This window comes from Berghia stephanieae, chromosome 12 (genome assembly GCF_034508935.2).
Source record: "Berghia stephanieae isolate SIO BIC M18660-M18661 chromosome 12, UCSD_Bste_1.3, whole genome shotgun sequence".
Taxonomy (NCBI): domain Eukaryota; kingdom Metazoa; phylum Mollusca; class Gastropoda; order Nudibranchia; family Aeolidiidae; genus Berghia; species Berghia stephanieae.
In genome coordinates, this window is record NC_088371.1 from 43069384 (window position 1) to 43092248 (window position 22865).

General features: G+C 38.8%; 1 protein-coding gene across 1 annotated transcript; it reads left to right on the top strand.

The window, feature by feature from the left end:
- The first annotated feature begins 13922 nt into the window (after positions 1-13922).
- On the top strand, positions 13923-21505 carry LOC144958010 (uncharacterized). Its single transcript, XM_078889599.1, has 4 exons — positions 13923-13976; positions 15060-16057; positions 17216-17330; positions 18912-21505. The coding sequence occupies exons 2-4, from the start codon at positions 15326-15328 to the stop codon at positions 20594-20596; spliced, it is 2532 nt and encodes an 843-aa protein (XP_078745725.1). The 5' UTR covers positions 13923-13976; positions 15060-15325; the 3' UTR covers positions 20597-21505.
- The last annotated feature ends 1360 nt before the right edge of the window (positions 21506-22865 follow it).

A 22865-nucleotide genomic window follows, 5' to 3' on the forward strand; every position in this document is an offset into this window, starting at 1 on the left:
AATGCATAGTTATTGTTTTGGGAGATATTTTTTTCCTTGTAAATCATCTCTCTGTTATATTTATTTTTAATGTATAATGCAAGCATTTGAGTGTATTCCTCTTTGTTGGATTTTGTGGTTGTGTCCGGATGAGACTTATAGGTGATCTCAAACTAAGTACATTGATGGTTTGCTCTTGGAATCTGCATCTGATCCCTATTTGTTCCCAGTTCCCCTTTGTCTTCCTTTCTCTTGGGTGCTTTGATTGTAATTCTAGAACTTTTTACTGTCCCATTTTCTTCCTTTTTACTGGCGCTGATATAACCTAAATGTATTGCAAGCGCCGTAAAACCCTTAAAAACAAACAAACAAACAAATCACCTCTCTGTTACCGTTATGTGCCGTTAGGTATATTTTCTGTTTTGAGTCTATTCTGTCAACATTTGAGTGTATTCGTCTTAGTGGGGTCCTGTGCTGGTATCTGGATGCGACTTTTACTTTCAGGTGAACACAAACTAAGGATATTGATAGTATGCACTTGGAATCTACATTTGTGCCCTATTTGAACTTGTGTCCTACATCTTTATCTTACATTTCTTTGAGGCCTTGACTGGCGCTGATATGACCTAAACGTGTAGCAAGCGCCATAAAACCGTGAAAAACAATAATGAATATAACGGTTTCAGAAAAGAACAAAATACCAAACATGGAACGTTTCGGGCTCAAAACCCTTCTTCAGTCAACAACAGATAAACCTTATGAAAACGCGTACATTACGAAAATACTAGAACAACAACAGAGACAACATAAACATTAACATAGTGGGCTCTAAACAAGATTGGAGGAACTCTCCTCAAAGTAGGAGACCAATGGTCACCTTGGCCAGTGGATTCCTCAAAGTAGGAGACCAATGGTCACCTGGGCCAGTGGATTCCTCAAAGTAGGAGACGAATGGTCACCTGGGCCAGTGGATTCCTCAAAGTAGGAGACGAATGGTCACCTGGGCCAGTGGATTCCTCAAAGTAGGAGACCAATGGTCATCTGGGCCAGTGGATTCCTCAAAGTAGTAGACGAATAGTCACCTGGGCCAGTGGATTCCTCAAAGTAGGAGACCAATGGTCATCTTGGCCAGTGGATTCCTCAAAGTAGGAGACCAATGGTCATCTGGGCCAGTGGATTCCTCAAAGTAGGAGACCAATGGTCATCTGGGCCAGTGGATTCCTCAAAGTAGGAGACGAATGGTCATCTGGGCCAGTGGATTCCTCAAAGTAGACCAATGGTCATCTGGGCCAGTGGATTCCTCAAAGTAGACCAATGGTCACCTGGGCCAGTGGTTTCCTCAAAGTAGGAGACGAATGGTCATCTGGGCCAGTGGATTCCTCAAAGTAGGAGACCAATAATAATAATAATAATATAATAATAATACTTTATTGCATCCCAAAAAGGAAATTTTTTGTACAGACGTGTTATAATTTACATAATAAGATAAAAATACAATGGAAATAGGATGTATATATGAAAAAGGAGTAGCTCCATAACAGAGCTGCGCTTTATAATATGAATAATTTCAACACTGTAAGATAGTCAAAACTGTCACTATAAATTAAAAATTGAAAAGATTGCAAAACAAATAAATTAATAATTTAATATTTACATTTTTTGAAAGTAAAAATGCGAAATAATTGTATAAAATGATTATTGCTTGTTGTTATAAAGCCTAATACTGGACGGCAGAAATGATTTTCGGTGTCTCTCTGTTTTCGTTGAAATAGAGAAAGGGCGACCACTTCTTTCTGACATAATAACTGATGGTCTTAGTGGATGATACAGGTCATTTAATATTTTAGTTATTTTATTTATACAAAATTTCTCGTATAAAAGATCTACATCGTCAACATCATTTATATAGCGTTTAATAGATTTTTTAATATTTGAATTTATTTTGTTCCTTTCCACTGCTAAGCAATTGCCTCCCCAAGCTGTTATACAAAATGACAAAACACTTTCGATTACTGCTCTATAAAATAATGTGCAGAGGGTTTTATCTATTCTAAACTGAGAGAGTTTTGATAAAAAATATGTACGTCTGCACATCTTATGCCTAATTATTTTCAAGTGTTCATCCCACTTGAGCCTGTCATCAATTGTTACACCAAGGTATTTGTAGTGAGGAACTCGCTGGACGAATTGGTCCTTTAATTTTAACGGTTCTATCGGTTCCTTCACTCTCCTAAAGTCAATCACTAGCTCCTTTGTCTTGCTTATGTTAAGCTCTAGGTGGTGGGCATCACACCAAGACACAAATCTATCAATTTCTTGCCTATAAGCCACTTCGTTGCCATTTGTTATGAGGCCTTGAAGAGCGGTGTCATCTGCAAACTTTATCAAAGGTACACTCAGGTTTTGACTTCTACAGTCATTCGTGTATATTGTGAATAATACAGGGGACAATACACAACCTTGAGGAGCACCAGTATTTGTAGTTATACAGGAAGATATGTTTTGTCCTAATTGAACATATTGTGCTCTCTCCGTAAGAAATTCGAGCACCCAAGCAATTATATACTTGTTTAGATTCAGACTAGTCAATTTTTGAACAACCAACTGAGGTTGCATTGTATTGAACGCTGAAGAAAAATCTGCGAAAAGCAATCTGCAATAGCTCTTAGCGTGATCTAGATGCCTGTATATGTTGTTTGTAAACAGCAAAATGGCATCCTCTACGCCACGTCCTGGTTTGTAAGCAAATTGATGACTATCACTCAATGGCATAAACTGGTTCCTAATTTTAACAAGAACAAGTTTTTCTAAAGATTTCATGACTATTGAAGTCAGTGCAACAGGTCTGAGATCGTTCATAGATTCAAGTTTTTCTTTTTTTGGAACAGGAATAATTTTTGAAGTTTTCCAAATTTCAGGGATCGAAACGCATTGGAGGGACCAGTTAAAAATATGTGTATAAATGGGGGACAGTTGATGGGCACATTCTTTTAATAATTTTCCTTTCAATCCATCCGGCCCAGCAGCCTTCCTCTCGTTTAGTTTCGAAAATACGAATCTCGTTTCTTCTTCACTGACCTCAATAGTCATTTCATCTTCCAAAGCCCTGTCTAATTTATGTTTTTCATTTTCAATATCAAATTTGTTTGCTGTGTCAAAACGTGAATAAAATTTATTTAGAGTTTCAATTTCGATATCTTCAGATATAATCGTGGGCTTTGGATTATAGTTAACAGCAGTTTTAAGCCCCCGCCACGTGTCCCGTATATCCCCAGAAGAAAAGCATTTTTCAATTTCAATGGTCATCTGGGCCAGTGGATTCCTCAAAGTAGGAGACCAATGGTCACCTGGGCCAGTGGATTCCTCAAAGTAGGAGACGAATGGTCACCTGGGCCAGTGGATTCCTCAAAGTAGGAGACGAATGGTCACCTGGGCCAGTGGATTCCTCAAAGTAGGAGACCAATGGTCACCTGGGCCAGTGGATTCCTCAAAGTAGAAGACCAATGGTCATCTGGGCCAGTGGATTCCTCGGAGACCAATGGTCATCTGGGCCAGTGGATTCCTCAAAGTAGGAGACCAGTGGTCATCTGGGCCAGTGGATTCCTCAAAGTAGGAGACCAATGGTCACCTGGGCCAGTGGATTCCTCAAAGTAGGAGACGAATGGTCATCTGGGCCAGTGGATTCCTCAAAGTAGGAGACGAATGGTCATCTGGGCCAGTGGATTCCTCAAAGTAGGAGACCAATGGTCATCTGGGCCAGTGGATTCCTCAAAGTAGGAGACGAATAGTCATCTGGGCCAGTGTATTCCTCAAAGTAGACCAATGGTCATCTGGGCCAGTGGATTCCTCAAAGTAGACCAATGGTCACCTGGGCCAGTGGTTTCCTCAAAGTAGGAGACCAATGGTCATCTGGGCCAGTGGATTCCTCAAAGTAGGAGACGAATAGTCATCTGGGCCAGTGGATTCCTCAAAGTAGACCAATGGTCACCTGGGCCAGTGGATTCCTCAAAGTAGGAGACCAATGGTCATCTGGGCCAGTGGATTCCTCAAAGTAGGAGACCAATGGTCACCTGGGCCAGTGGATTCCTCAAAGTAGGAGACCAATGGTCACCTGGGCCAGTGGATTCCTCAAAGTAGGAGACGAATGGTCATCTGGGCCAGTGGATTCCTCAAAGTAGGAGACCAATGGTCATCTGGGCCAGTGGATTCCTCAAAGTAGGAGACGAATGGTCATCTGGGCCAGTGGATTCCTCAAAGTAGGAGACGAATGGTCACCTGGGCCAGTGGATTCCTCAAAGTAGGAGACGAATGGTCACCTGGGCCAGTGGATTCCTCAAAGTAGGAGACCAATGGTCATCTGGGCCAATGGATTCCTCAAAGTAGGAGACCAATGGTCATCTGGGCTAGTGGATTCCTCAAAGTAGGAGATGAATGGTCATCTGGGCCAGTGGATTCCTCAAAGTAGACCAATGGTCATCAGCCAGTGGATTCCTCAAAGTAGGAGACCAATGGTCATCTGGGCCAGTGGATTCCTCGGAGACCAATGGTCATCTGGGCCAGTGGATTCCTCAAAATAGGAGACCAGTGGTCATCTGGGCCAGTGGATTCCTCAAAGTAGCAGACCAATGGTCACCTGGGCCAGTGGATTCCTCAAAGTAGGAGACGAATGGTCATCTGGGCCAGTGGATTCCTCAAAGAAGGAGACCAATGGTTATCTTGGCCAGTGGATTCCTCAAAGTAGTAGACGAATGGTCACCTGGGCCAGTGGATTCCTCAAAGTAGGAGACCAATGGTCATCTGGGCCAGTGGATTCCTCAAAGTAGGAGACCAATGGTCATCTGGGCCAGTGGATTCCTCAAAGTAGGAGACGAATAGTCATCTGGGCCAGTGGATTCCTCAAAGTAGACCAATGGTCACCTGGGCCAGTGGATTCCTCAAAGTAGGAGACGAATGGTCACCTGGGCCAGTGGATTCCTCAAAGTAGGAGACCAATGGTCATCTGGGCCAGTGGATTCCTCAAAGTAGGAGACCAATGGTCACCTGGGCCAGTGGATTCCTCAAAGTAGGAGACGAATGGTCACCTGGGCCAGTGGATTCCTCAAAGTAGTAGACCAATGGTCACCTGGGCCAGTGGATTCCTCAAAGTAGGAGACGAATGGTCACCTGGGCCAGTGGATTCCTCAAAGTAGTAGACCAATGGTCACCTGGGCCAGTGGTTTCCTCAAAGTAGGAGACCAATGGTCATCTGGGCCAGTGGATTCCTCAAAGTAGGAGACGAATAGTCATCTGGGCCAGTGGATTCCTCAAAGTAGGAGACGAATGGTCACCTGGGCCAGTGGATTCCTCAAAGTAGGAGACGAATGGTCACCTGGGCCAGTGGATTCCTCAAAGTAGGAGACCAATGGTCATCTGGGCCAGTGGATTCCTCAAAGTAGGAGACCAATGGTCACCTGGGCCAGTGGATTCCTCAAAGTAGGAGAAGAATGGTCACCTGGGCCAGTGGATTCCTCAAAGTAGTAGACCAATGGTCACCTGGGCCAGTGGATTCCTCAAAGTAGGAGACGAATGGTCATCTGGGCCAGTGGATTCCTCAAAGTAGTAGACCAATGGTCACCTGGGCCAGTGGATTCCTCAAAGTAGGAGACCAATGGTCATCTGGGCCAGTGGATTCCTCAAAGTAGAGACCAGTGGTCATCTGGGCCAGTGGATTCCTCAAAGTAGGAGACGAATAGTCATCTGGGCCAGTGTATTCCTCAAAGTAGACCAATGGTCATCTGGGCCAGTGGATTCCTCAAAGTAGACCAATGGTCACCTGGGCCAGTGGTTTCCTCAAAGTAGGAGACGAATGGTCACCTGGGCCAGTGGATTCCTCAAAGTAGTAGACCAATGGTCACCTGGGCCAGTGGATTCCTCAAAGTAGGAGACCAATGGTCATCTGGGCCAGTGGATTCCTCAAAGTAGAAGACCAATGGTCATCTGGGCCAGTGGATTCCTCAAAGTAGAGACCAGTGGTCATCTGGGCCAGTGGATTCCTCAAAGTAGGAGACCAATTGTCACCTGGGCCAGTGGATTCCTCAAAGTAGACCAATGGTCACCTGGGCCAGTGGATTCCTCAATGTAGGAGACGAATGGTCATTTGGGCCAGTGGATTCCTCAAAGTAGGAGACCAATGGTCATCTGGGCCAGTGGATTCCTCAAAGTAGGAGACGAATGGTCATCTGGGCCAGTGGATTCCTCAAAGTAGTAGACCAATGGTCACCTGGGCCAGTGGATTCCTCAAAGTAGGAGACCAATGGTCATCTGGGCAGTGGATTCCTCAAAGTAGAAGACCAATGGTCATCTGGGCCAGTGGATTCCTCAAAGTAGGAGACGAATAGTCATCTGGGCCAGTGTATTCCTCAAAGTAGACCAATGGTCATCTGGGCCAGTGGATTCCTCAAAGTAGACCAATGGTCACCTGGGCCAGTGGTTTCCTCAAAGTAGGAGACGAATGGTCACCTGGGCCAGTGGATTCCTCAAAGTAGGAGACCAGTGGTCATCTGGGCCAGTGGATTCCTCAAAGTAGGAGACCAATTGTCACCTGGGCCAGTGGATTCCTCAAAGTAGACCAATGGTCACCTGGGCCAGTGGATTCCTCAATGTAGGAGACGAATGGTCATTTGGGCCAGTGGATTCCTCAAAGTAGGAGACCAATGGTCATCTGGGCCAGTGGATTCCTCAAAGTAGGAGACGAATGGTCATCTGGGCCAGTGGATTCCTCAAAGTAGACCAATGGTCATCTGGGCCAGTGGATTCCTCAAAGTAGGAGATGAATGGTCATCTGGGCCAGTGGATTCCTCAAAGTAGACCAATTGTCATCTGGGCCAGTGGATTCCTCAAAGTAGGAGACCAATGGTCATCTGGGCCAGTGGATTCCTCAAAGTAGGAGATGAATGGTCATCTGGGCCAGTGGATTCCTCAAAGTAGACCAATGGTCATCTGGGCCAGTGGATTCCTCAAAGTAGGAGACCAATGGTCATCTGGGCCAGTGGATTCCTCGGAGACCAATGGTCATCTGGGCCAGTGGATTCCTCAAAGTAGGAGACGAATGGTCACCTGGGCCAGTGGATTCCTCAAAGTAGGAGACAAATGGTCATCTGGGCCAGGGGATTCCTCAAAGTAGGAGACAAATGGTCACCTGGGCCAGTGGATTCCTCAAAGTAGGAGACGAATGGTCACCTGGGCCAGTGGATTCCTCGGAGACCAATGGTCATCTGGGCAGTGGATTCCTCAAAGTAGGAGACAAATGGTCACCTGGGCCAGTGGATTCCTCAAAGTAGGAGACCAATGGTCATCTGGGCCAGTGGATTCCTCGGAGACCAATGGTCATCTGGGCAGTGGATTCCTCAAAGTAGGAGACAAATGGTCACCTGGGCCAGTGGATTCCTCAAAGTAGGAGACCAATGGTCATCTGGGCCAGTGGATTCCTCGGAGACCAATGGTCATCTCGGCCAGTGTATTCCTCAAAGTAGGAGACGAATGGCCACCTGGGCCAGTGGATTCCTTAAAGTAGGAGACAAATGGTCACCTGGGCCAGTGGATTCCTCAAAGTAGGAGACGAATGGTCACCTGGGCCAGTGGATTCCTCAAAGTAGGAACGGAATATATTAATGACATGGTGGTATATGCTTGAGTCTCCAATACCCCGAGGAAGACAGTCAAAATTGGTAGAAAAAATCAATTCAAAATGCGAAAATTGCGAAACGAGACTGAGAGGAAGAGCAGACTACTGCTCAAACTACCTGACTAACCGACTACTGATTAAGTATAAGCATCCCAATCAGTGACGAAACTTAAAAAAAAAAAAGGAAAAAAAAATTGACCCTAACAATTTGTTTTATTTTATAAATAAAAGTCTCCTAAATGTTGTGGGAACCAATATTGTTGTTTAATACACATGGGTAAGTTGTACGGATTTAAGGATTTTCGAAAGAATATGTATTTTTATCCTACTCCTACTCGCCTACGGCTAATTTTGTTGGAGGCTTTTCTCTTTCCGCCTACACGTTACTCAGCCTCACAGCCGCAGCCTACTCGCCTACGCCTACTTCCCAGTGTTTTCCACTGCAACAATTTCAGGACCTCAGTAAAACATCCCGGTTCGCGCAAGTAATTGTTCGTGACAAACCTCGAAGCTGCCCACTGAACTTGTTCGATTTTCTTGATATTGATATGGTCTTGCTGAACTGATAAGGCAAGGATACTGGACTTGGACACTGCCACTGACACTGCACCCGTCGTATTAGTGTTCCCATGCTCATATGGGTCTGACCAAAAAAAAAAAACTTAAGTTCAATGCATGTGGCCAACCTAGTACTGTAAATGGTGATTTCCATGATTTGCGGTAGTACACTCTAGTACTGCAAATATTCAGATAGCGTTTCTTTTCGTCATTTGCAGTAGAACTACTGCAAATAATAGATATCGTTCATTTCTGTTATTTGCAGTAGTAGTAGTAGCAGGGGCGTGGCTCTATTGGTTCAAATGGTGCCTGGCACCACATCCATGTAAAATATATAAAACTGAGAAATGGTATATATCGCCTTTTATCAACAGTGCGAAACAGACTCCCTTTCTGTCACAACGCCTTCTATCCACGCTTTTCTCCCGATTCACAGTCCGTTGATGACTGTCAGCGACTGTGTACCATGGCTGAGCGAGTGACTGGATTTCCCCACTCAAACGATTGCAAGGAGCGGATTTTTGCTGGCACCATTTAAGGCTATTACTATAATGTACTATAATGTTGCCACATTGAATACCTGGCTCGAATTTTTACCATCTTCACATACGAGAAAAAACCCGCCTCAGGTGCAGAGAAATTTTTGCTCCAACTCTGTTGGACTGGGGAAAAATAGCTAATGTTGGTCATTTACGTCCTAGTCATAGTATGGTAACTTCGACCATCTTTATTATTATCGAAATAACGATTATTAACAAGTTCATTTGTTTCTCTCTCTGTGTCGTGATTATTGTATATATTAATTTTTTATTATTATTATTATTATTATTATTATTATTATTATTATTATTATTATTATTATTATTATTATTATTATTATTATTATTATTATTTTTTTATTATTATTATTATTATTATTATTATTATTATTATTATTATTATTATTATTATTATTATTATTATTATTATTATTATTATCATTATTATCATCATCATCATCATCATCATCACCATCATCATCATCATCATCATCATTATTATTATTATTATTATTGTTGCAAAAATTGATATGAAGGAATGTAAACGAGTTAAGTCAAACATTTCTTGATAGTGATGCTATATGCTAAATGCATGATCTTCGCGTGAATATGCGTGTTTGACTTTGTGTGTGTGTGTGCGTGCGCGTTCATCTCACATACACACACACACACACACACACACACAGATAGGTAGATAGATAGATAGATAGATGAGAGAGAGAGAGAGAGATAGATAGATAGAGAGAGAGAGAGAGAGAGAGAGAGAGAGAGAGAGGGAGAGAGAGAGAGAGAGATCTTGTATGGTGTCATGTTTGATTTCCGAAGTGGAATGGGGCTGTTTCATGACGTAACTACAGTACTCTTTTAATAGGCAATGGGCTGTTTACATTCTTACGCTTTGTAAGTTTTGAAATGACCCTTTGTTCGATTGACATTCAATGTCTGCATGTGTCCCTTTAGCCATTTCCCTCAGTGTCCAAACTCCAATCAATATATTCGTTTGTGATTTATATAAACAAACTATTGAAAAGATTTGCAGGAATAGAAACATCACCATGCAAATTTACTTTACAAGTATGTAAGTTTTTTTTCTTTCTTTTATATTTACACATGTAGCATGTGTAAGTCATTTTCGTCTGGCACCACTTTATACTGTAAGCATGCCATGCCGCTGAGTAGTAGGTACTGGAGTGCTCTGTTTGGCTTCATTCTGTATTTGCAGTTGTCTAGACCTGTAACTTCTCAGTCAGTTAACTTAAATCAGCCAATTCGTCAAATTTAAATAGGAAAAAGAAGGGAAACAAAGAAAGAAAAAATCTCATGGTCGATATAATATTGCTCAGGTTAAGCAACTCTTTTTAGATTTGCTTTGTCTGAACACATCCCTGTGTATTTTTACATGGCCTTCGTGAAATTATTTTTTTTGCTTTCCAAACCTGTCGTGGTCCCAAAGGTAGCCAATTTTAATTGAGTAGCCAAGCGATAAATTTCACTGTTTCGTCTAAGCCAATATTGAACACATTTAATATGGTGGAAAGTAAAATTATGAAAACGGACGCCTTATGAAAAAGTAAAACGGCAATGCTGGAAGTATGTTATGTAAACACTTTTAAATCAAAAGGTAAATGATTGCCACTGATTCGGGCTACATCTCGGTTGCCTTTTGTTGTAAACAAACTGGTTGATCGTTTATTGACTGATTGGGTAAATAATTATAAGGAACAATAGTGGTAAGTAATTAATTCCTGTGCAAATAAGTTTTATGCCATTGTTTTGCTCAAGCGTGCTTGCTGTTCATGGTTCATGTTGAATCCGTATTTACTTTTTTTTCTCTTATATTATTATATGAATGACATGCTTATTTAGCATTCCTTCTACATCAAATCAATGGCACTCATACTTCCAGTTAGTAATAAGACCCACCATTTTAATGTATTGTATTTTATCACCTTCTTCTCTAATGATGCCCTTATTTATTTTAAAATTTGAATTTTCCATTTGTGGAAGAGTTGCAGTCAAATTTTTATAGAGCTCATTTACAGGTCCACTTTCAATAAATGTTTTGTTATGTTGCACCTAGAATTTTATTGTATAGAGGATTGGGGGGCGCATTATAAATGAACTTCATTATTATTATTATTATTATTATTATTATTATTATTATTATTATTATTATTATTATTATTATTATTATTATTATTATTATCATTATATTATTATTATTTTGCGTCTTGCAGCCATGGACGGTCAAGGCCATGTAAACTCAGGGGGAAAATGTTGCAATTGTGGACAGGAAACTCAACATCAGTTAATTGCAAATTTGATTAAACGCAACATTTTTGTTGATCCCAAGGTGTTGCGATTACCCGAAGTGGACTGTATTAGATATTGCTTGTAAAAGTAGATATATATATATATTTTTCATTTCCGGCAAAGATCCAAGGGAGGCCACTATTTATGTCTCTGACTGATACAGAGGCATGTACTTGTACATTTCTTCCATCATCGACTTCTGTTCCTCCTTTTAACCAAGCATGTCATCTTACTTTTTCTGGCACTTAAACGACCCAAGTGTGTTCCAAGTACTGTTAGACCTCCAAAACAATCAAAACAAACATTTACGTTTGGGAAACGTGGGTCTATTTTTTTTGTTTTTTAAAATTATCTGTTTTGTATGTTTTGTATAATTAATCTGGTGAGCCTGGAAAAAAAAAGGTTCTGGGGAATTGAAATTTGGGCCATCATCTTGTTATTGATAGTTTTCAATGAGAGATTTGATTATTCCCAGACATGGTCTTTAGAAATGGATGAGTAGACGCCTCTAGCCTTTTCAAGATGAAAAGAACAAAGACTGATGAAAGACACACGATGTTTACACGACCTGTCAGTGCTAAAACCAGTGATGCCAAACCTCCAGTTTCACAGAAAATAATCCGATCTGGTGCAAAAAATTCTCTGCTCCGGGAAACTTCCGTCAAATTCCGGTGAGGTAAAATTGTTCCAAGGGTACCCTCTCCCCTCCAACCACATCATCATCAATGCCACTCCTACTACCACCATCACGACTTCACTACCACTACTACAACCACCACCACCACTAAATCATACTACCACTACTACTACATCAGCATCACTACCACTACTACAACCATAACCACTACATCATCATCACTAGCACACAACTACAACCACCACCACCACATCATCACTACCACAACTACTTCAACCACCACCACCACCACATCATTATCACTACCATTACAACCATCACCACCACCACCACATCATCATCACTACCACACCTGTTACAACCACCACATAATCATCATTACCACCACTACTACTACATCCAATACTACCACATCCAAACAAGAAAAATAAAATAAAATTACCTGATGTTAGGAAGGAAATCAACGAGATGCTAACTTTGCAACACACGCGTCCTGGCCATTCAATTATACTCGGCGACTTTAATTTTCACTTCGACAACGTCACAGACACCGCTAAATTGCACGAGTCATTATCGGAGAACAACATGTGCCAGATCGTAACAACGCCAACCCACTCTGCTGGTCATATTTTAGATTGGGTAATTGTAGAAAATTCAGAGTTCCAAAAAACCAACGCCACCGTAGATTATCTCCCCTTTTCGGACCACTCCCTCATTTCTTTCAATCTTGACGTTTCAAAACCATGCCAAGAAACCATCACCACATCAACCAGAAACATTAAAGGCATTAATTTGGACAATTTCAGAGGCGATTTAGAAACAAAACTTACTAAAAATTCAATGATTTCTCCAGACCAGTGGAATAGTTGTCTCATCGAAACGCTTGACAAACATGCGCCATTCCAAACAAGGACCGTCACCGTTATGCAGATGATACGCAAATATATGATTCAGCACCCCTTAGTAATTTACAGTTCTTAATACAACGAATTACGAGCTGTTTTAATGAGATTAAATCTTGGATGTACCACAATAAGTTAAAATTAAATGATAGTAAAACTGAGATTTTAATGTGTGGAAGGCCGAGTATCCTTAAACAGGCAAATAAATCACATATTACTCTCGGAAATAGCACAATAGAATTTTCAAATAAAGCAAAAAACCTTGGCGTCATCATTGATAAAGATCTTTCCATGACAAGCCACGTGAATAACACCATACAATCTATGTACATAGAAATAAAAAAAAATAAGCAAAATTCGTAATATAATACCGAACTATATAACAGAACTTTTAATTAATTCCCTGGTTTTATCTAAATTGGACTATTGTAACTCCCTTTGGGCGAATTTAGCTAAAGACAAAATTAGCAAACTTCAGGTTGCTCAAAATAACGCAGCCAGGCTCATTGTACGCAATAACAAAAAATACCCGTCAGCAACTCTTCTTCTCCGTGAGTTACATTGGCTTCCTGTTGAAAAAAGAGTTGCCTATAAGATTTGTACTGTTGTCTACAAATCCCTGAGCACGAACAGTCCTTCCTATATTAAAGACCTTCTAAACATATATGTCCCCAATAGAAACTTGAGGTCAAGCAATGACCAATAAATCCTTGTCAAACCTAAGCCATTGCGTAAAATAGGTGAACAGTCTTTTCAATTTTCGGCCCCCCATTTTTGGAACTCTCTCCCGTCACACGTGAGATGCTCGGATTCGTTGACAACGTTCAAATCTCGCTTAAAGTTTTATCTTTTTACGTCATAATGTTGCAATATTATTTTCATATTTTGTTGTTGTTAAATTGAATTCGTATCACGTTTCCTTCACACTTGTCTCACTGTAATATGTTTTGTTTTATATCACTGTAAAGCGCTTAGAGCCTGTGACAACGGGGTAAAGCGCTATATAAATGCCATTTATTATTATTATTATTATTATTATCCTCTTAACTAACACTACTACAACGACCACCACCACATGATCATCACTACAACTACAGCTACAACCACCAGTCCCACATCATCACTACCACTATTCTGTCATCTGCATTTTTTGCGGCCGCAAATATCAGGGCGATCCGCAAATTTTGGCAAATTTCCCAAAATTGGCAAATCGTGTGGCAAATTTTTTGGGGAAAAAGAAGTGAAAACAAAATAACGAAAAAAAAAAAGTACGAAACTTGAGAAATGTTGCAGCTTTTCCTGGGCCCAAACCAAGGGAAGCTACTCTCTACGGATAATGATCCTTTAAAATCTTTGTAACAACGCTATTGTGTAAATTAATAAATGTAATAAATCGTCTTATATATATTTTTTTTCTGTATCGCGTGTTAATTTTTACTCAAACGCTTAGTTCTCCTCGGCAAATTTTTTGGCAAATTTTGTGTTTTTTTGGGCAAATTTTGGCAAATTATAGGTCCCAGTTTGGCAAAAAATGCAGATGACAGACTATTACTACAACCACCACCACCATATCATCATCATCAATACCACTACTACTACAACCACCAACACCATCTCATCATCATCACTACCACTTTCACTAAAACTACTACCACCACATCACCACACCACTACTACTACTACTACAACCACCACCACCACATCATCATCACTACACAACCACCAACACCATCTCATCATCATCACTACCACTTTTACTAAAACTACCACCACCACATCATCACCACTACCACTACTACTACTACTACAACCATCACCACCACCACCACATCATCATCACTACCTCTACTACTACAACAACAATTATGACATCATCATCACCACTACTACTACTACTACCACACCACCACCACCACCACCTCATCATCACTACCCACCACTACTACAACCACCACCACCACCACCACCACATCATCATCACTACCCACCACTACTACAACCACTGCCATTAGTATTAGGTTTTGGAGCTTTACTTCATTTGAAATAAGTAAACTTTGGGATTGTATTTGGCAATGTGTTTAAATACCATAGTTTAGTTCTAAAAAGTTATCTTTTTAGAACTATACAATATGTAAACACAATGCCAAATACCATCCCAATGCCTTTTCTTGTGTACGGAAATTCCTCTTTCAGCATTGAAATTCCTCTGAGTAGTGTCTGAAATTCCTGTGAGCTTAATTTAAAGTTGGCGTCTCTGCTAAAGCACCATCAGACTAGCATAACAAGCACCATCAGACTAGCATAACAAGCACCATCAGACTAGCATAACAAGCACCATCAGACGAGCATAACAAGCACCATCAGACTAGATAACAAGCACCATCAGACTAGCATAACAACAAAACAAGCACTCTTTGACGTCTTTTCCATTTTCTCAAATATTTCTTGTGTGTTTTTATTTTTTCCAGTGTCTATCCTTATATTCTGTCGAGAGAAGTAGCGATGGAAGGAAAGGTCTTATAAAATTGAACAGACAAACTGGAGAGGCTTTCACTAGAAGATTTAACAAGCTCGAAGACATCACATTCAACTGTCGGATTGGAAGATGTTGTAGCGACAGAGGATTCCATTCCATCATTTACTGACGCCCTTGAAGATCTAATGGAGACTAAAATATCATCAGAAACCTTATGCCAGTCTTCTGATATTGATATTAAACTTGAATTGGTAGAAGATGAAAAAATACCAGTCTGACCCACAGTCCATACAAGTCAATGTTAAAATTGAAGGTAAAGACATCAAACCAGAGAGTTCTTCCCTCGCTCATTCACAAATCAGTGATGTCAGTGTTAGACTTGAAGATGAAGACGGCAAGGCAGAGAACTCTTCTCACAATTATCTACAAATCAGTGATGTCAGTGTTAAACTTGAAGGTGAAGACAGCAAGGCAGAGAACTCTTCTTACAATTATCTACAAATCAGTGATGTCAGTGTTAAACTTGAAGGTGAAGACAGCAAGGCAGAGAACTCTTCTCACAATTATCTACAAATCAGTGATGTCAGTGTTAAACTTGAAGGTGAAGACAGCAAGGCAGAGAACTCTTCTTACAATTATCTACAAATCAGTGATGTCAGTGTTAGACTTGAAGGTGAAGACAGCAAGGCAGAGAACTCTTCTTACAATTATCTACAAATCAGTGATGTCAGTGTTAGACTTGAAGGTGAAGACATTGAGGTGGAAAAGTCTTCCCACAATTATTCACAGTTCTCTGATGTAAAGTTTCTACTTCAAAAAGAAATCAAGGCAGAGAACTCTTCCCACACTTTTACACAATTCAATGATGTCCATGTTGAACTAGAAGATGAAGGCTCAGAGAGCATTGACGTCGGTGATAAAATTAAACTCGAAGACACAATAACAACCAATCTTTCTTCTGTGACGTCATCACTGGGGACACCATGCCAGGTGAGATAATATTCTTTCTTTTAATTTATTGTCATGATGAAGAAGATATTGATGACAATGACGATGAGAGTGATCATAATGATGATGACGATGAGGTAGATGATAATGATGATGACGATGAGGTAGATGATAATGATGATGACGTTGAGAGTGATGATAATGATGATGACGATGAGGTAGATGATAATGATGATGACGATGAGGTAGATGATAATGATGACGATGAGGTAGATGATAATGATGATGACGATGAGGCAGATGATAATGATGATGAGGTAGATGATTACAACTAAGACTAAGAGATTAATAGAGACTGATCATAGGAGTCTATCAATTTCAGTGTTAATAAAAAGAATTGAAATCTTTGTCATTTTTTTTCTTTACTCGTCATTTTGTGACCAATTTTATTATGTTGCTTTATAACTGGTCACATGTTTTGAAAATTTGAATTGACCTAACACTGACCAGTTGTTTTTGTTTTGTTTGTTACAAGCATATTTGTGTCAGTGGTTTTCCAACTTTGATATATACCTTTTCATTCGCAATTTCAGCTGACAACATTTTCTGAATAGATCACAGCAAAATCACCAAGATCCATTTCTTTACATGACAGATACTTTTTAAAAAAGTAAAAAAATGTTATGTTTTCTGTTTTGGATAAATTCTATCATCATCAGAGTGTATTCCCCTCACTGGGATCCATAGCTGGTGTCTGGATGAGAATTTTAAATGATCTCAAACACTGACGGTGTGCTCTTGGAATCTACATCTGTTCCCTATTTGAACCAATTCCCCTTTGTCTTTATTTTTCTTGGCTACCTTAACTTGCAATTCTAGATTTTTTTTTAACATTCCATTTTCTTCCTTTTTTACTGGTGCTGAAATGAGCTAATTTTTTTCCCAGTGCCATAAAACCCTTAATTTGTTACCAGATGGGAGTTTCAATTGATATTATATTCCTTACAAAGAGTGAAATGTTATGCTCAATTCAAGACCAATCTTGAGGTAAAACCCGATACACCAAGAATATCTGTTCCTCTTTGTTGTACACTGTGGTGACACTAGAAATAACTGACCCGAAAAGGTCTAAATAACCTGTAGCTTGGTGGTATCTGTTTTACTGTTTTGATTTTATTCTGTATTCACTTCCTTTTTCAGGAACCCTGCAATGTCATCAAAGGAGACCAGAGTTATAAAACAATTGGTGAGGGGCCAGTCTCTTCCAGTGGTTTGGGGTCAGAGGTCACGGCTATGGTCTGGAAGACTGCACAAGGTATTTTAATGATGAGGTTGAATATTTGTCCAATTTTGGAAAGGGGGGGGGGGGGGGCGGTATCAAAGTGGCAAAGTTGTGTCAATGCAATTCATTCCCTCTTTCCTTTACTGTATATAATAATAGTCATATGTTCTTACACACACACAATGTATTATTACAGCAATCAGCGTTCAATAGTGACAAAAATACCCAATGTACATCTTGTTTTTTATGTCTACAGTTCCAGTTTATTAGCTCTCCCATACCTTCCAATCTATAATTAGCCAATGACAATCTGGGAACACTGAATGATATCACAGTCGTCCATGATTAGTTTATTGTGTACAATTTTGGTGGTTGTGAAAACACATCCAATGCAATGTCAATTCAATTGGCCAGTTATGACTTTTTGTGGTCCTAGAATTAAAAATAGAAGTGTTGACAATAATCAGTCCTTTGTTCATTCATGAGTCAGATTGCCTCCCTTTATCTTTATCTCCTGTATCCCTCCAGTGGTGACGTGACATTCAGGAAATATTTTCCCATCTTGACGGAACTCGTTGTGCAGCATTCTATCTAGGGTATTTCTTATAATTTATTTGGAATTTCATCCATAAGGCTAGAGAATGTTCCAGATTGTCATTTACTGTTTTGTTATTATTCAGACTCGTAAATCCTCTGACTGTAATCACCTGCTTTGGCCAACAATCCATCCACCAACTTTCTTCCTATAAAATCAATCTGATACTGATATGTAACAATATGCAACAGTTTGGTCCCAAAGGTACATTTTGGACATTTTTACTTTTTTTTTGTGGAAGAGAGAGGGTGGGGTGGGGTATAATTCTTCACACCCAAAGAGAAATGGGTTTTTATGGTCGGGTTTTTATGCTTTATGTGGGTTCGTTTCCAAATGATAACTGAAATGGTCTGAGTTTGAACCTAGTATGAACACTGTTGGTTTTTGGTACCAGCCACACAACTCAAAATCTTTTTGAGGATTTAATTTGGCCACAAAATTGGGTCAGGATCTAAAAAAAAAAACACTGCAAAGGTAGAACTGGATTTCCCTTATAAGAAAAAGTAAGAGTTTACCAGATTGGTATCCTGTTGCCAGATTTAAAGTCTTCAACAGATGTCAAAATCATCCCTCTTTCTATGGGTGAAAACAGGGCATACCCTCTTTGAAAATTAATTTAAATATTTGAAAAACAGTTTTAATGAAAAAAAGGAAGATTTTCTGCTAGAAAAATCATTAAATAAGTCACACAAAAAAATGTTTAAATGTATTTTCACTTTTAAAATTCATTTTTCAGATATATTGGCTGTTTTATCAGTTCATCCTGGGTCGGTCAAAGGCTTCTATTAGCCTGACTAAATTAGTTATGAAACATTTTTTTTTTAAATGCCGACAGTAAATAAATATTTGAACTGAATTGAATTGAATTCATCCATATTTAGTACCTTCCGGACCGAGGCGTTGTGTATCAACATATTTGTTATTTATATTGACAATAGACAAATATTCAGTTCTTTCACTCATCGCTTTATAAGTTATTGTTTTGTGGAGGTAAGAATACTCTTTCACTATTTTTACAGATAACAACGTTGTTGACAGCTGTGACCAGTCTTTGAATGAAGACATCCAAATTGAAATTGACGTTGATGAAACTACAGACAGTTGTGTGGAATGGCACGAGCCTGGCACTGATTTCCAGAACATTCATGATACAACTTTGGAACATCTTTCCACAAATCACAATAGACCAGATCAAAGATTTGATTTTAGTGAAATAGACGATTCTCAAGTTGATACAAAATCTCAAAATTTTACGAGTTCAACAGATAAATGTGTGACCTGTGGAAAAGCGTTTGTCTGTAATACAAAATTACAGCAACACATCAACATTCATAAAGGAGAAAAGCCATATAAATGTGTGACTTGTGGAAAAGCGTTTGTCTGTAATACAAAATTACAGCAACACATCAACATTCATAAAGGAGAAAAGCCATATAAATGTGTGACCTGTGGAAAAGCGTTTGTCTGTAATACAAAATTACAGCAACACATCAACATTCATAAAGGAGAAAAGCCATATAAATGTGTGACTTGTGGAAAAGCGTTTGTCTGTAATACAAAATTACAGCAACACATCAACATTCATAAAGGAGAAAAGCCATATAAATGTGTGACCTGTGGAAAAGCGTTTGTCTGTAATACAAAATTACAGCAACACATCAACATTCATAAAGGAGAAAAGCCATATAAATGTGTGACTTGTGGAAAAGCGTTTGTCTGTAATACAAAATTACAGCAACACATCAACATTCATAAAGGAGAAAAGCCATATAAATGTGTGACTTGTGGAAAAGCGTTTGTCTGTAATACAAAATTACAGCAACACATCAACATTCATAAAGGAGAAAAGCCATATAAATGTGTGACTTGTGGAAAGGCATTTAAACAGAATTCACAGTTACGTGGTCACATCAATTCTCATACAGGAGAAAGACCATTTATATGTCTGACTTGTGGAAAAGCATTTTTTTCGAAAGCATATTTAGTTGCACACATCAGAATTCATATGGGTGAAAAACCACATAAATGTGTGATTTGTGGAAAGGCATTTTTCCGGAGTACAGATTTACAACGTCACATCAGATCTCATACAGGAGAAAAACCACATAAATGTGAGATCTGTGGAAAGGGTTTTGGTCGGAATACAACTTTACAAAATCACATCAGAATTCACACAGGAGACAAACCTTATAAATATGTGACTTGTGGAAAGGCATTTATTCACAATTTAGAATTACAAACACACATCAAAACTCATACTGGAGAAAAACTATATAAATGTGTGACTTGTGGAAATGTATTTACTCGGATTTCATCTTTCCACGGTCACATCAAAACTCATACAGGAGAAAGGCCATTTAAATGTGTGGCTTGTGGAAAAACATTTTTTAAGAATACAGATTTACAACAACACATCAGAATTCATACAGGAGAAAGGTCATATAAATGTGTGGCTTGTGGGAAGGCATTTTTATGGAAAACATCATTACAACGACACATCAGAACTCATACAGGAGACAAACCATATAAATGTGTGACTTGTGGGAAGAAATTTGCTCAGAATTCACATTTACAATATCACATCAGAAATCATACGGGAGAAAAACCATATAAATGTGTGACTTGTGGAAAGGCATTTACTCAGAATTCACATTTATTTCAACACATTAGAACTCATACAAAGAAAGAGCACATACATTTGTGACATGTGGAAAGGCATTTACTCAGAATTCACTTTTACTGCAATACTTCAGACAGCATTATAGGCCTCTAAAATGTTTAATTGGAAATGACAATTCATTAAATTATATTTGCAAAAGGTCAGGATGTGTCTAATGATCAGAAGTGCTTTAGGACTAATAATATATTAAATAACTATGAATAGCTATGTTATATTTGCATTAGATTTGGGCTTGACTGACAAATTGTCATTATCATCACTGGGGGACCTGTGCTTGTGTCAGGATGAAACATTTAGATAATCTCAAAATAAGTACACTGATAGCGTGTTCTTCTTTTTTCTTGGCTACTTTAATTGTAATTCTAGAACTTTTTACTAGATCCCATTTTCTTCCTTTTTACTGACACTGATATGACCTTACATAAGTTGCAATCACCGTGAAAACCTATCAGTAGGGGAAATATGAATATTTATGGTCTTGTAACATGTTGGAATAGTGGGGAATCAATAACAGCCTCTATCACTTTTTATTTTTATTTGAAAAATCAGTTGTCTTTCTAAACATCAGTGCAAATTTGACAGTCTTGTGATTAATAGTTTTCCTAAAATATCACAAAATGTGGATCTAATTTTAAGTGCTTGTATATTTTGGTGCACTTGAATATAAAAGTTATTACTATATTAAGTCATATATCGGAGTGGCTATTCGTCAGTACTGACCAATAGCCCTAGCCTTATCACATTGGCAGTTTATTTTCTTTATTTATTCTTGGTTTTGTTAGTTCCATATATAATTTTTTTTTTCGGTATCTCTCAAACAGTTGCATTGGTCATAACAGTAAACTGATATGATTTATGTCATTATTTGATAAAATCACTGATGACAATAAACATTTGGACAAGCTTTTATTATTGACCAGTAAAAACTAAAAACTAATATTGTGTATGATTTCAATATCTCAATTTACTATCAATCTGCCTATAGATAGAATGCGCTTGGCCAAGGAGTTCACAACATTGCCATCCGGAAGTATAACGGACCAACACACAAACTCTGTGTAACCATGAACTTTTATAGTCTTGTTAATACAGTTTAGTGAGAACAACTCACAAACGCGGATGGCAAAAACAATAACAAAGGCCTGAGTGACGTCATCTGCATACTATCTATAAAGTATGACATCGTTAGTAGAACAAAATCAATCACCCAACAAGCTTACTGGACATTCTACAAATATTGCAGCATCAATCATCAATTGCAACTAACACTAAGCACTAGTACTGTTAAATTAAATGATTTGCTCAAACAGACAGACACAGTATGTGGACAAAAGAGGATTCAAAATTTTGAGGGCATATATTTTATTCCGAGTAGCGATCTCTTTCTCCATTGACCAACTCCATCCAAAACAAATCACACTGTCCATACATACAGGTTACATATAATCATTTCCTTTCCTCCAAAAAGACACATTTATTCATTGTCTTACCATTGAACTAAAGCCAGTCAAAGTTAGAGATAAGACAATTAAATAACAGAATCAAATCAGTATAACACCACAGGCATACCACAGCAAGGTCATTTAATTAATGGGAAATCACTGCCATATACATATGGACGCTTCAGTCTATAAAATGTTAACACATTCACTTGTGCACAAAAGGAGAACTTGAACTTACATTATATTACTTATTCCACGTGCAAAAATACGAGTAATTGAGATGGATTTCAATGGGCCTACTGGGAGCCTTCAGTGAAATACATAAAGTAATCTAGAACTAGCACGCTTGGCCGATCAATTCTGAGACAATTAATGAAACAATCAAACATTGACATATATATTATATGGCACTATAAATTATAAAAAGACGCCAATTTCCTGAGACAGCCACACAGAAACAGTATATATTTTCTAACATAACGCCAAACATTCATTTTAAAATTTTAAAAATCAAATTTTGACTTCAATCGTGAGAGATGAACGTATAGAAAACAGTCATCAAGCCATTGACTAGTTGGCTTTCAAGTGTGTCCAAAACTAAATAGATTTCTATTTAAGCCAGTTGAATGCTTTAAATAAACAAAACAAGATTAATAATTAAGAATATTTCCGTATAGTGCTTTATATTTATTTCTGAACTGATGTTTGATACTAAGCTGCTGGAAGTTGTGGACTGTAAAAAGTGATAAACAAAAATGAATATAGTTTCAAAAAAGAACAAAATACCAAACTCGGAACGTTTCGGGCTCAAAACCCTTCTTCAGCCAACAGCAAAGGCCAATAAATATTTA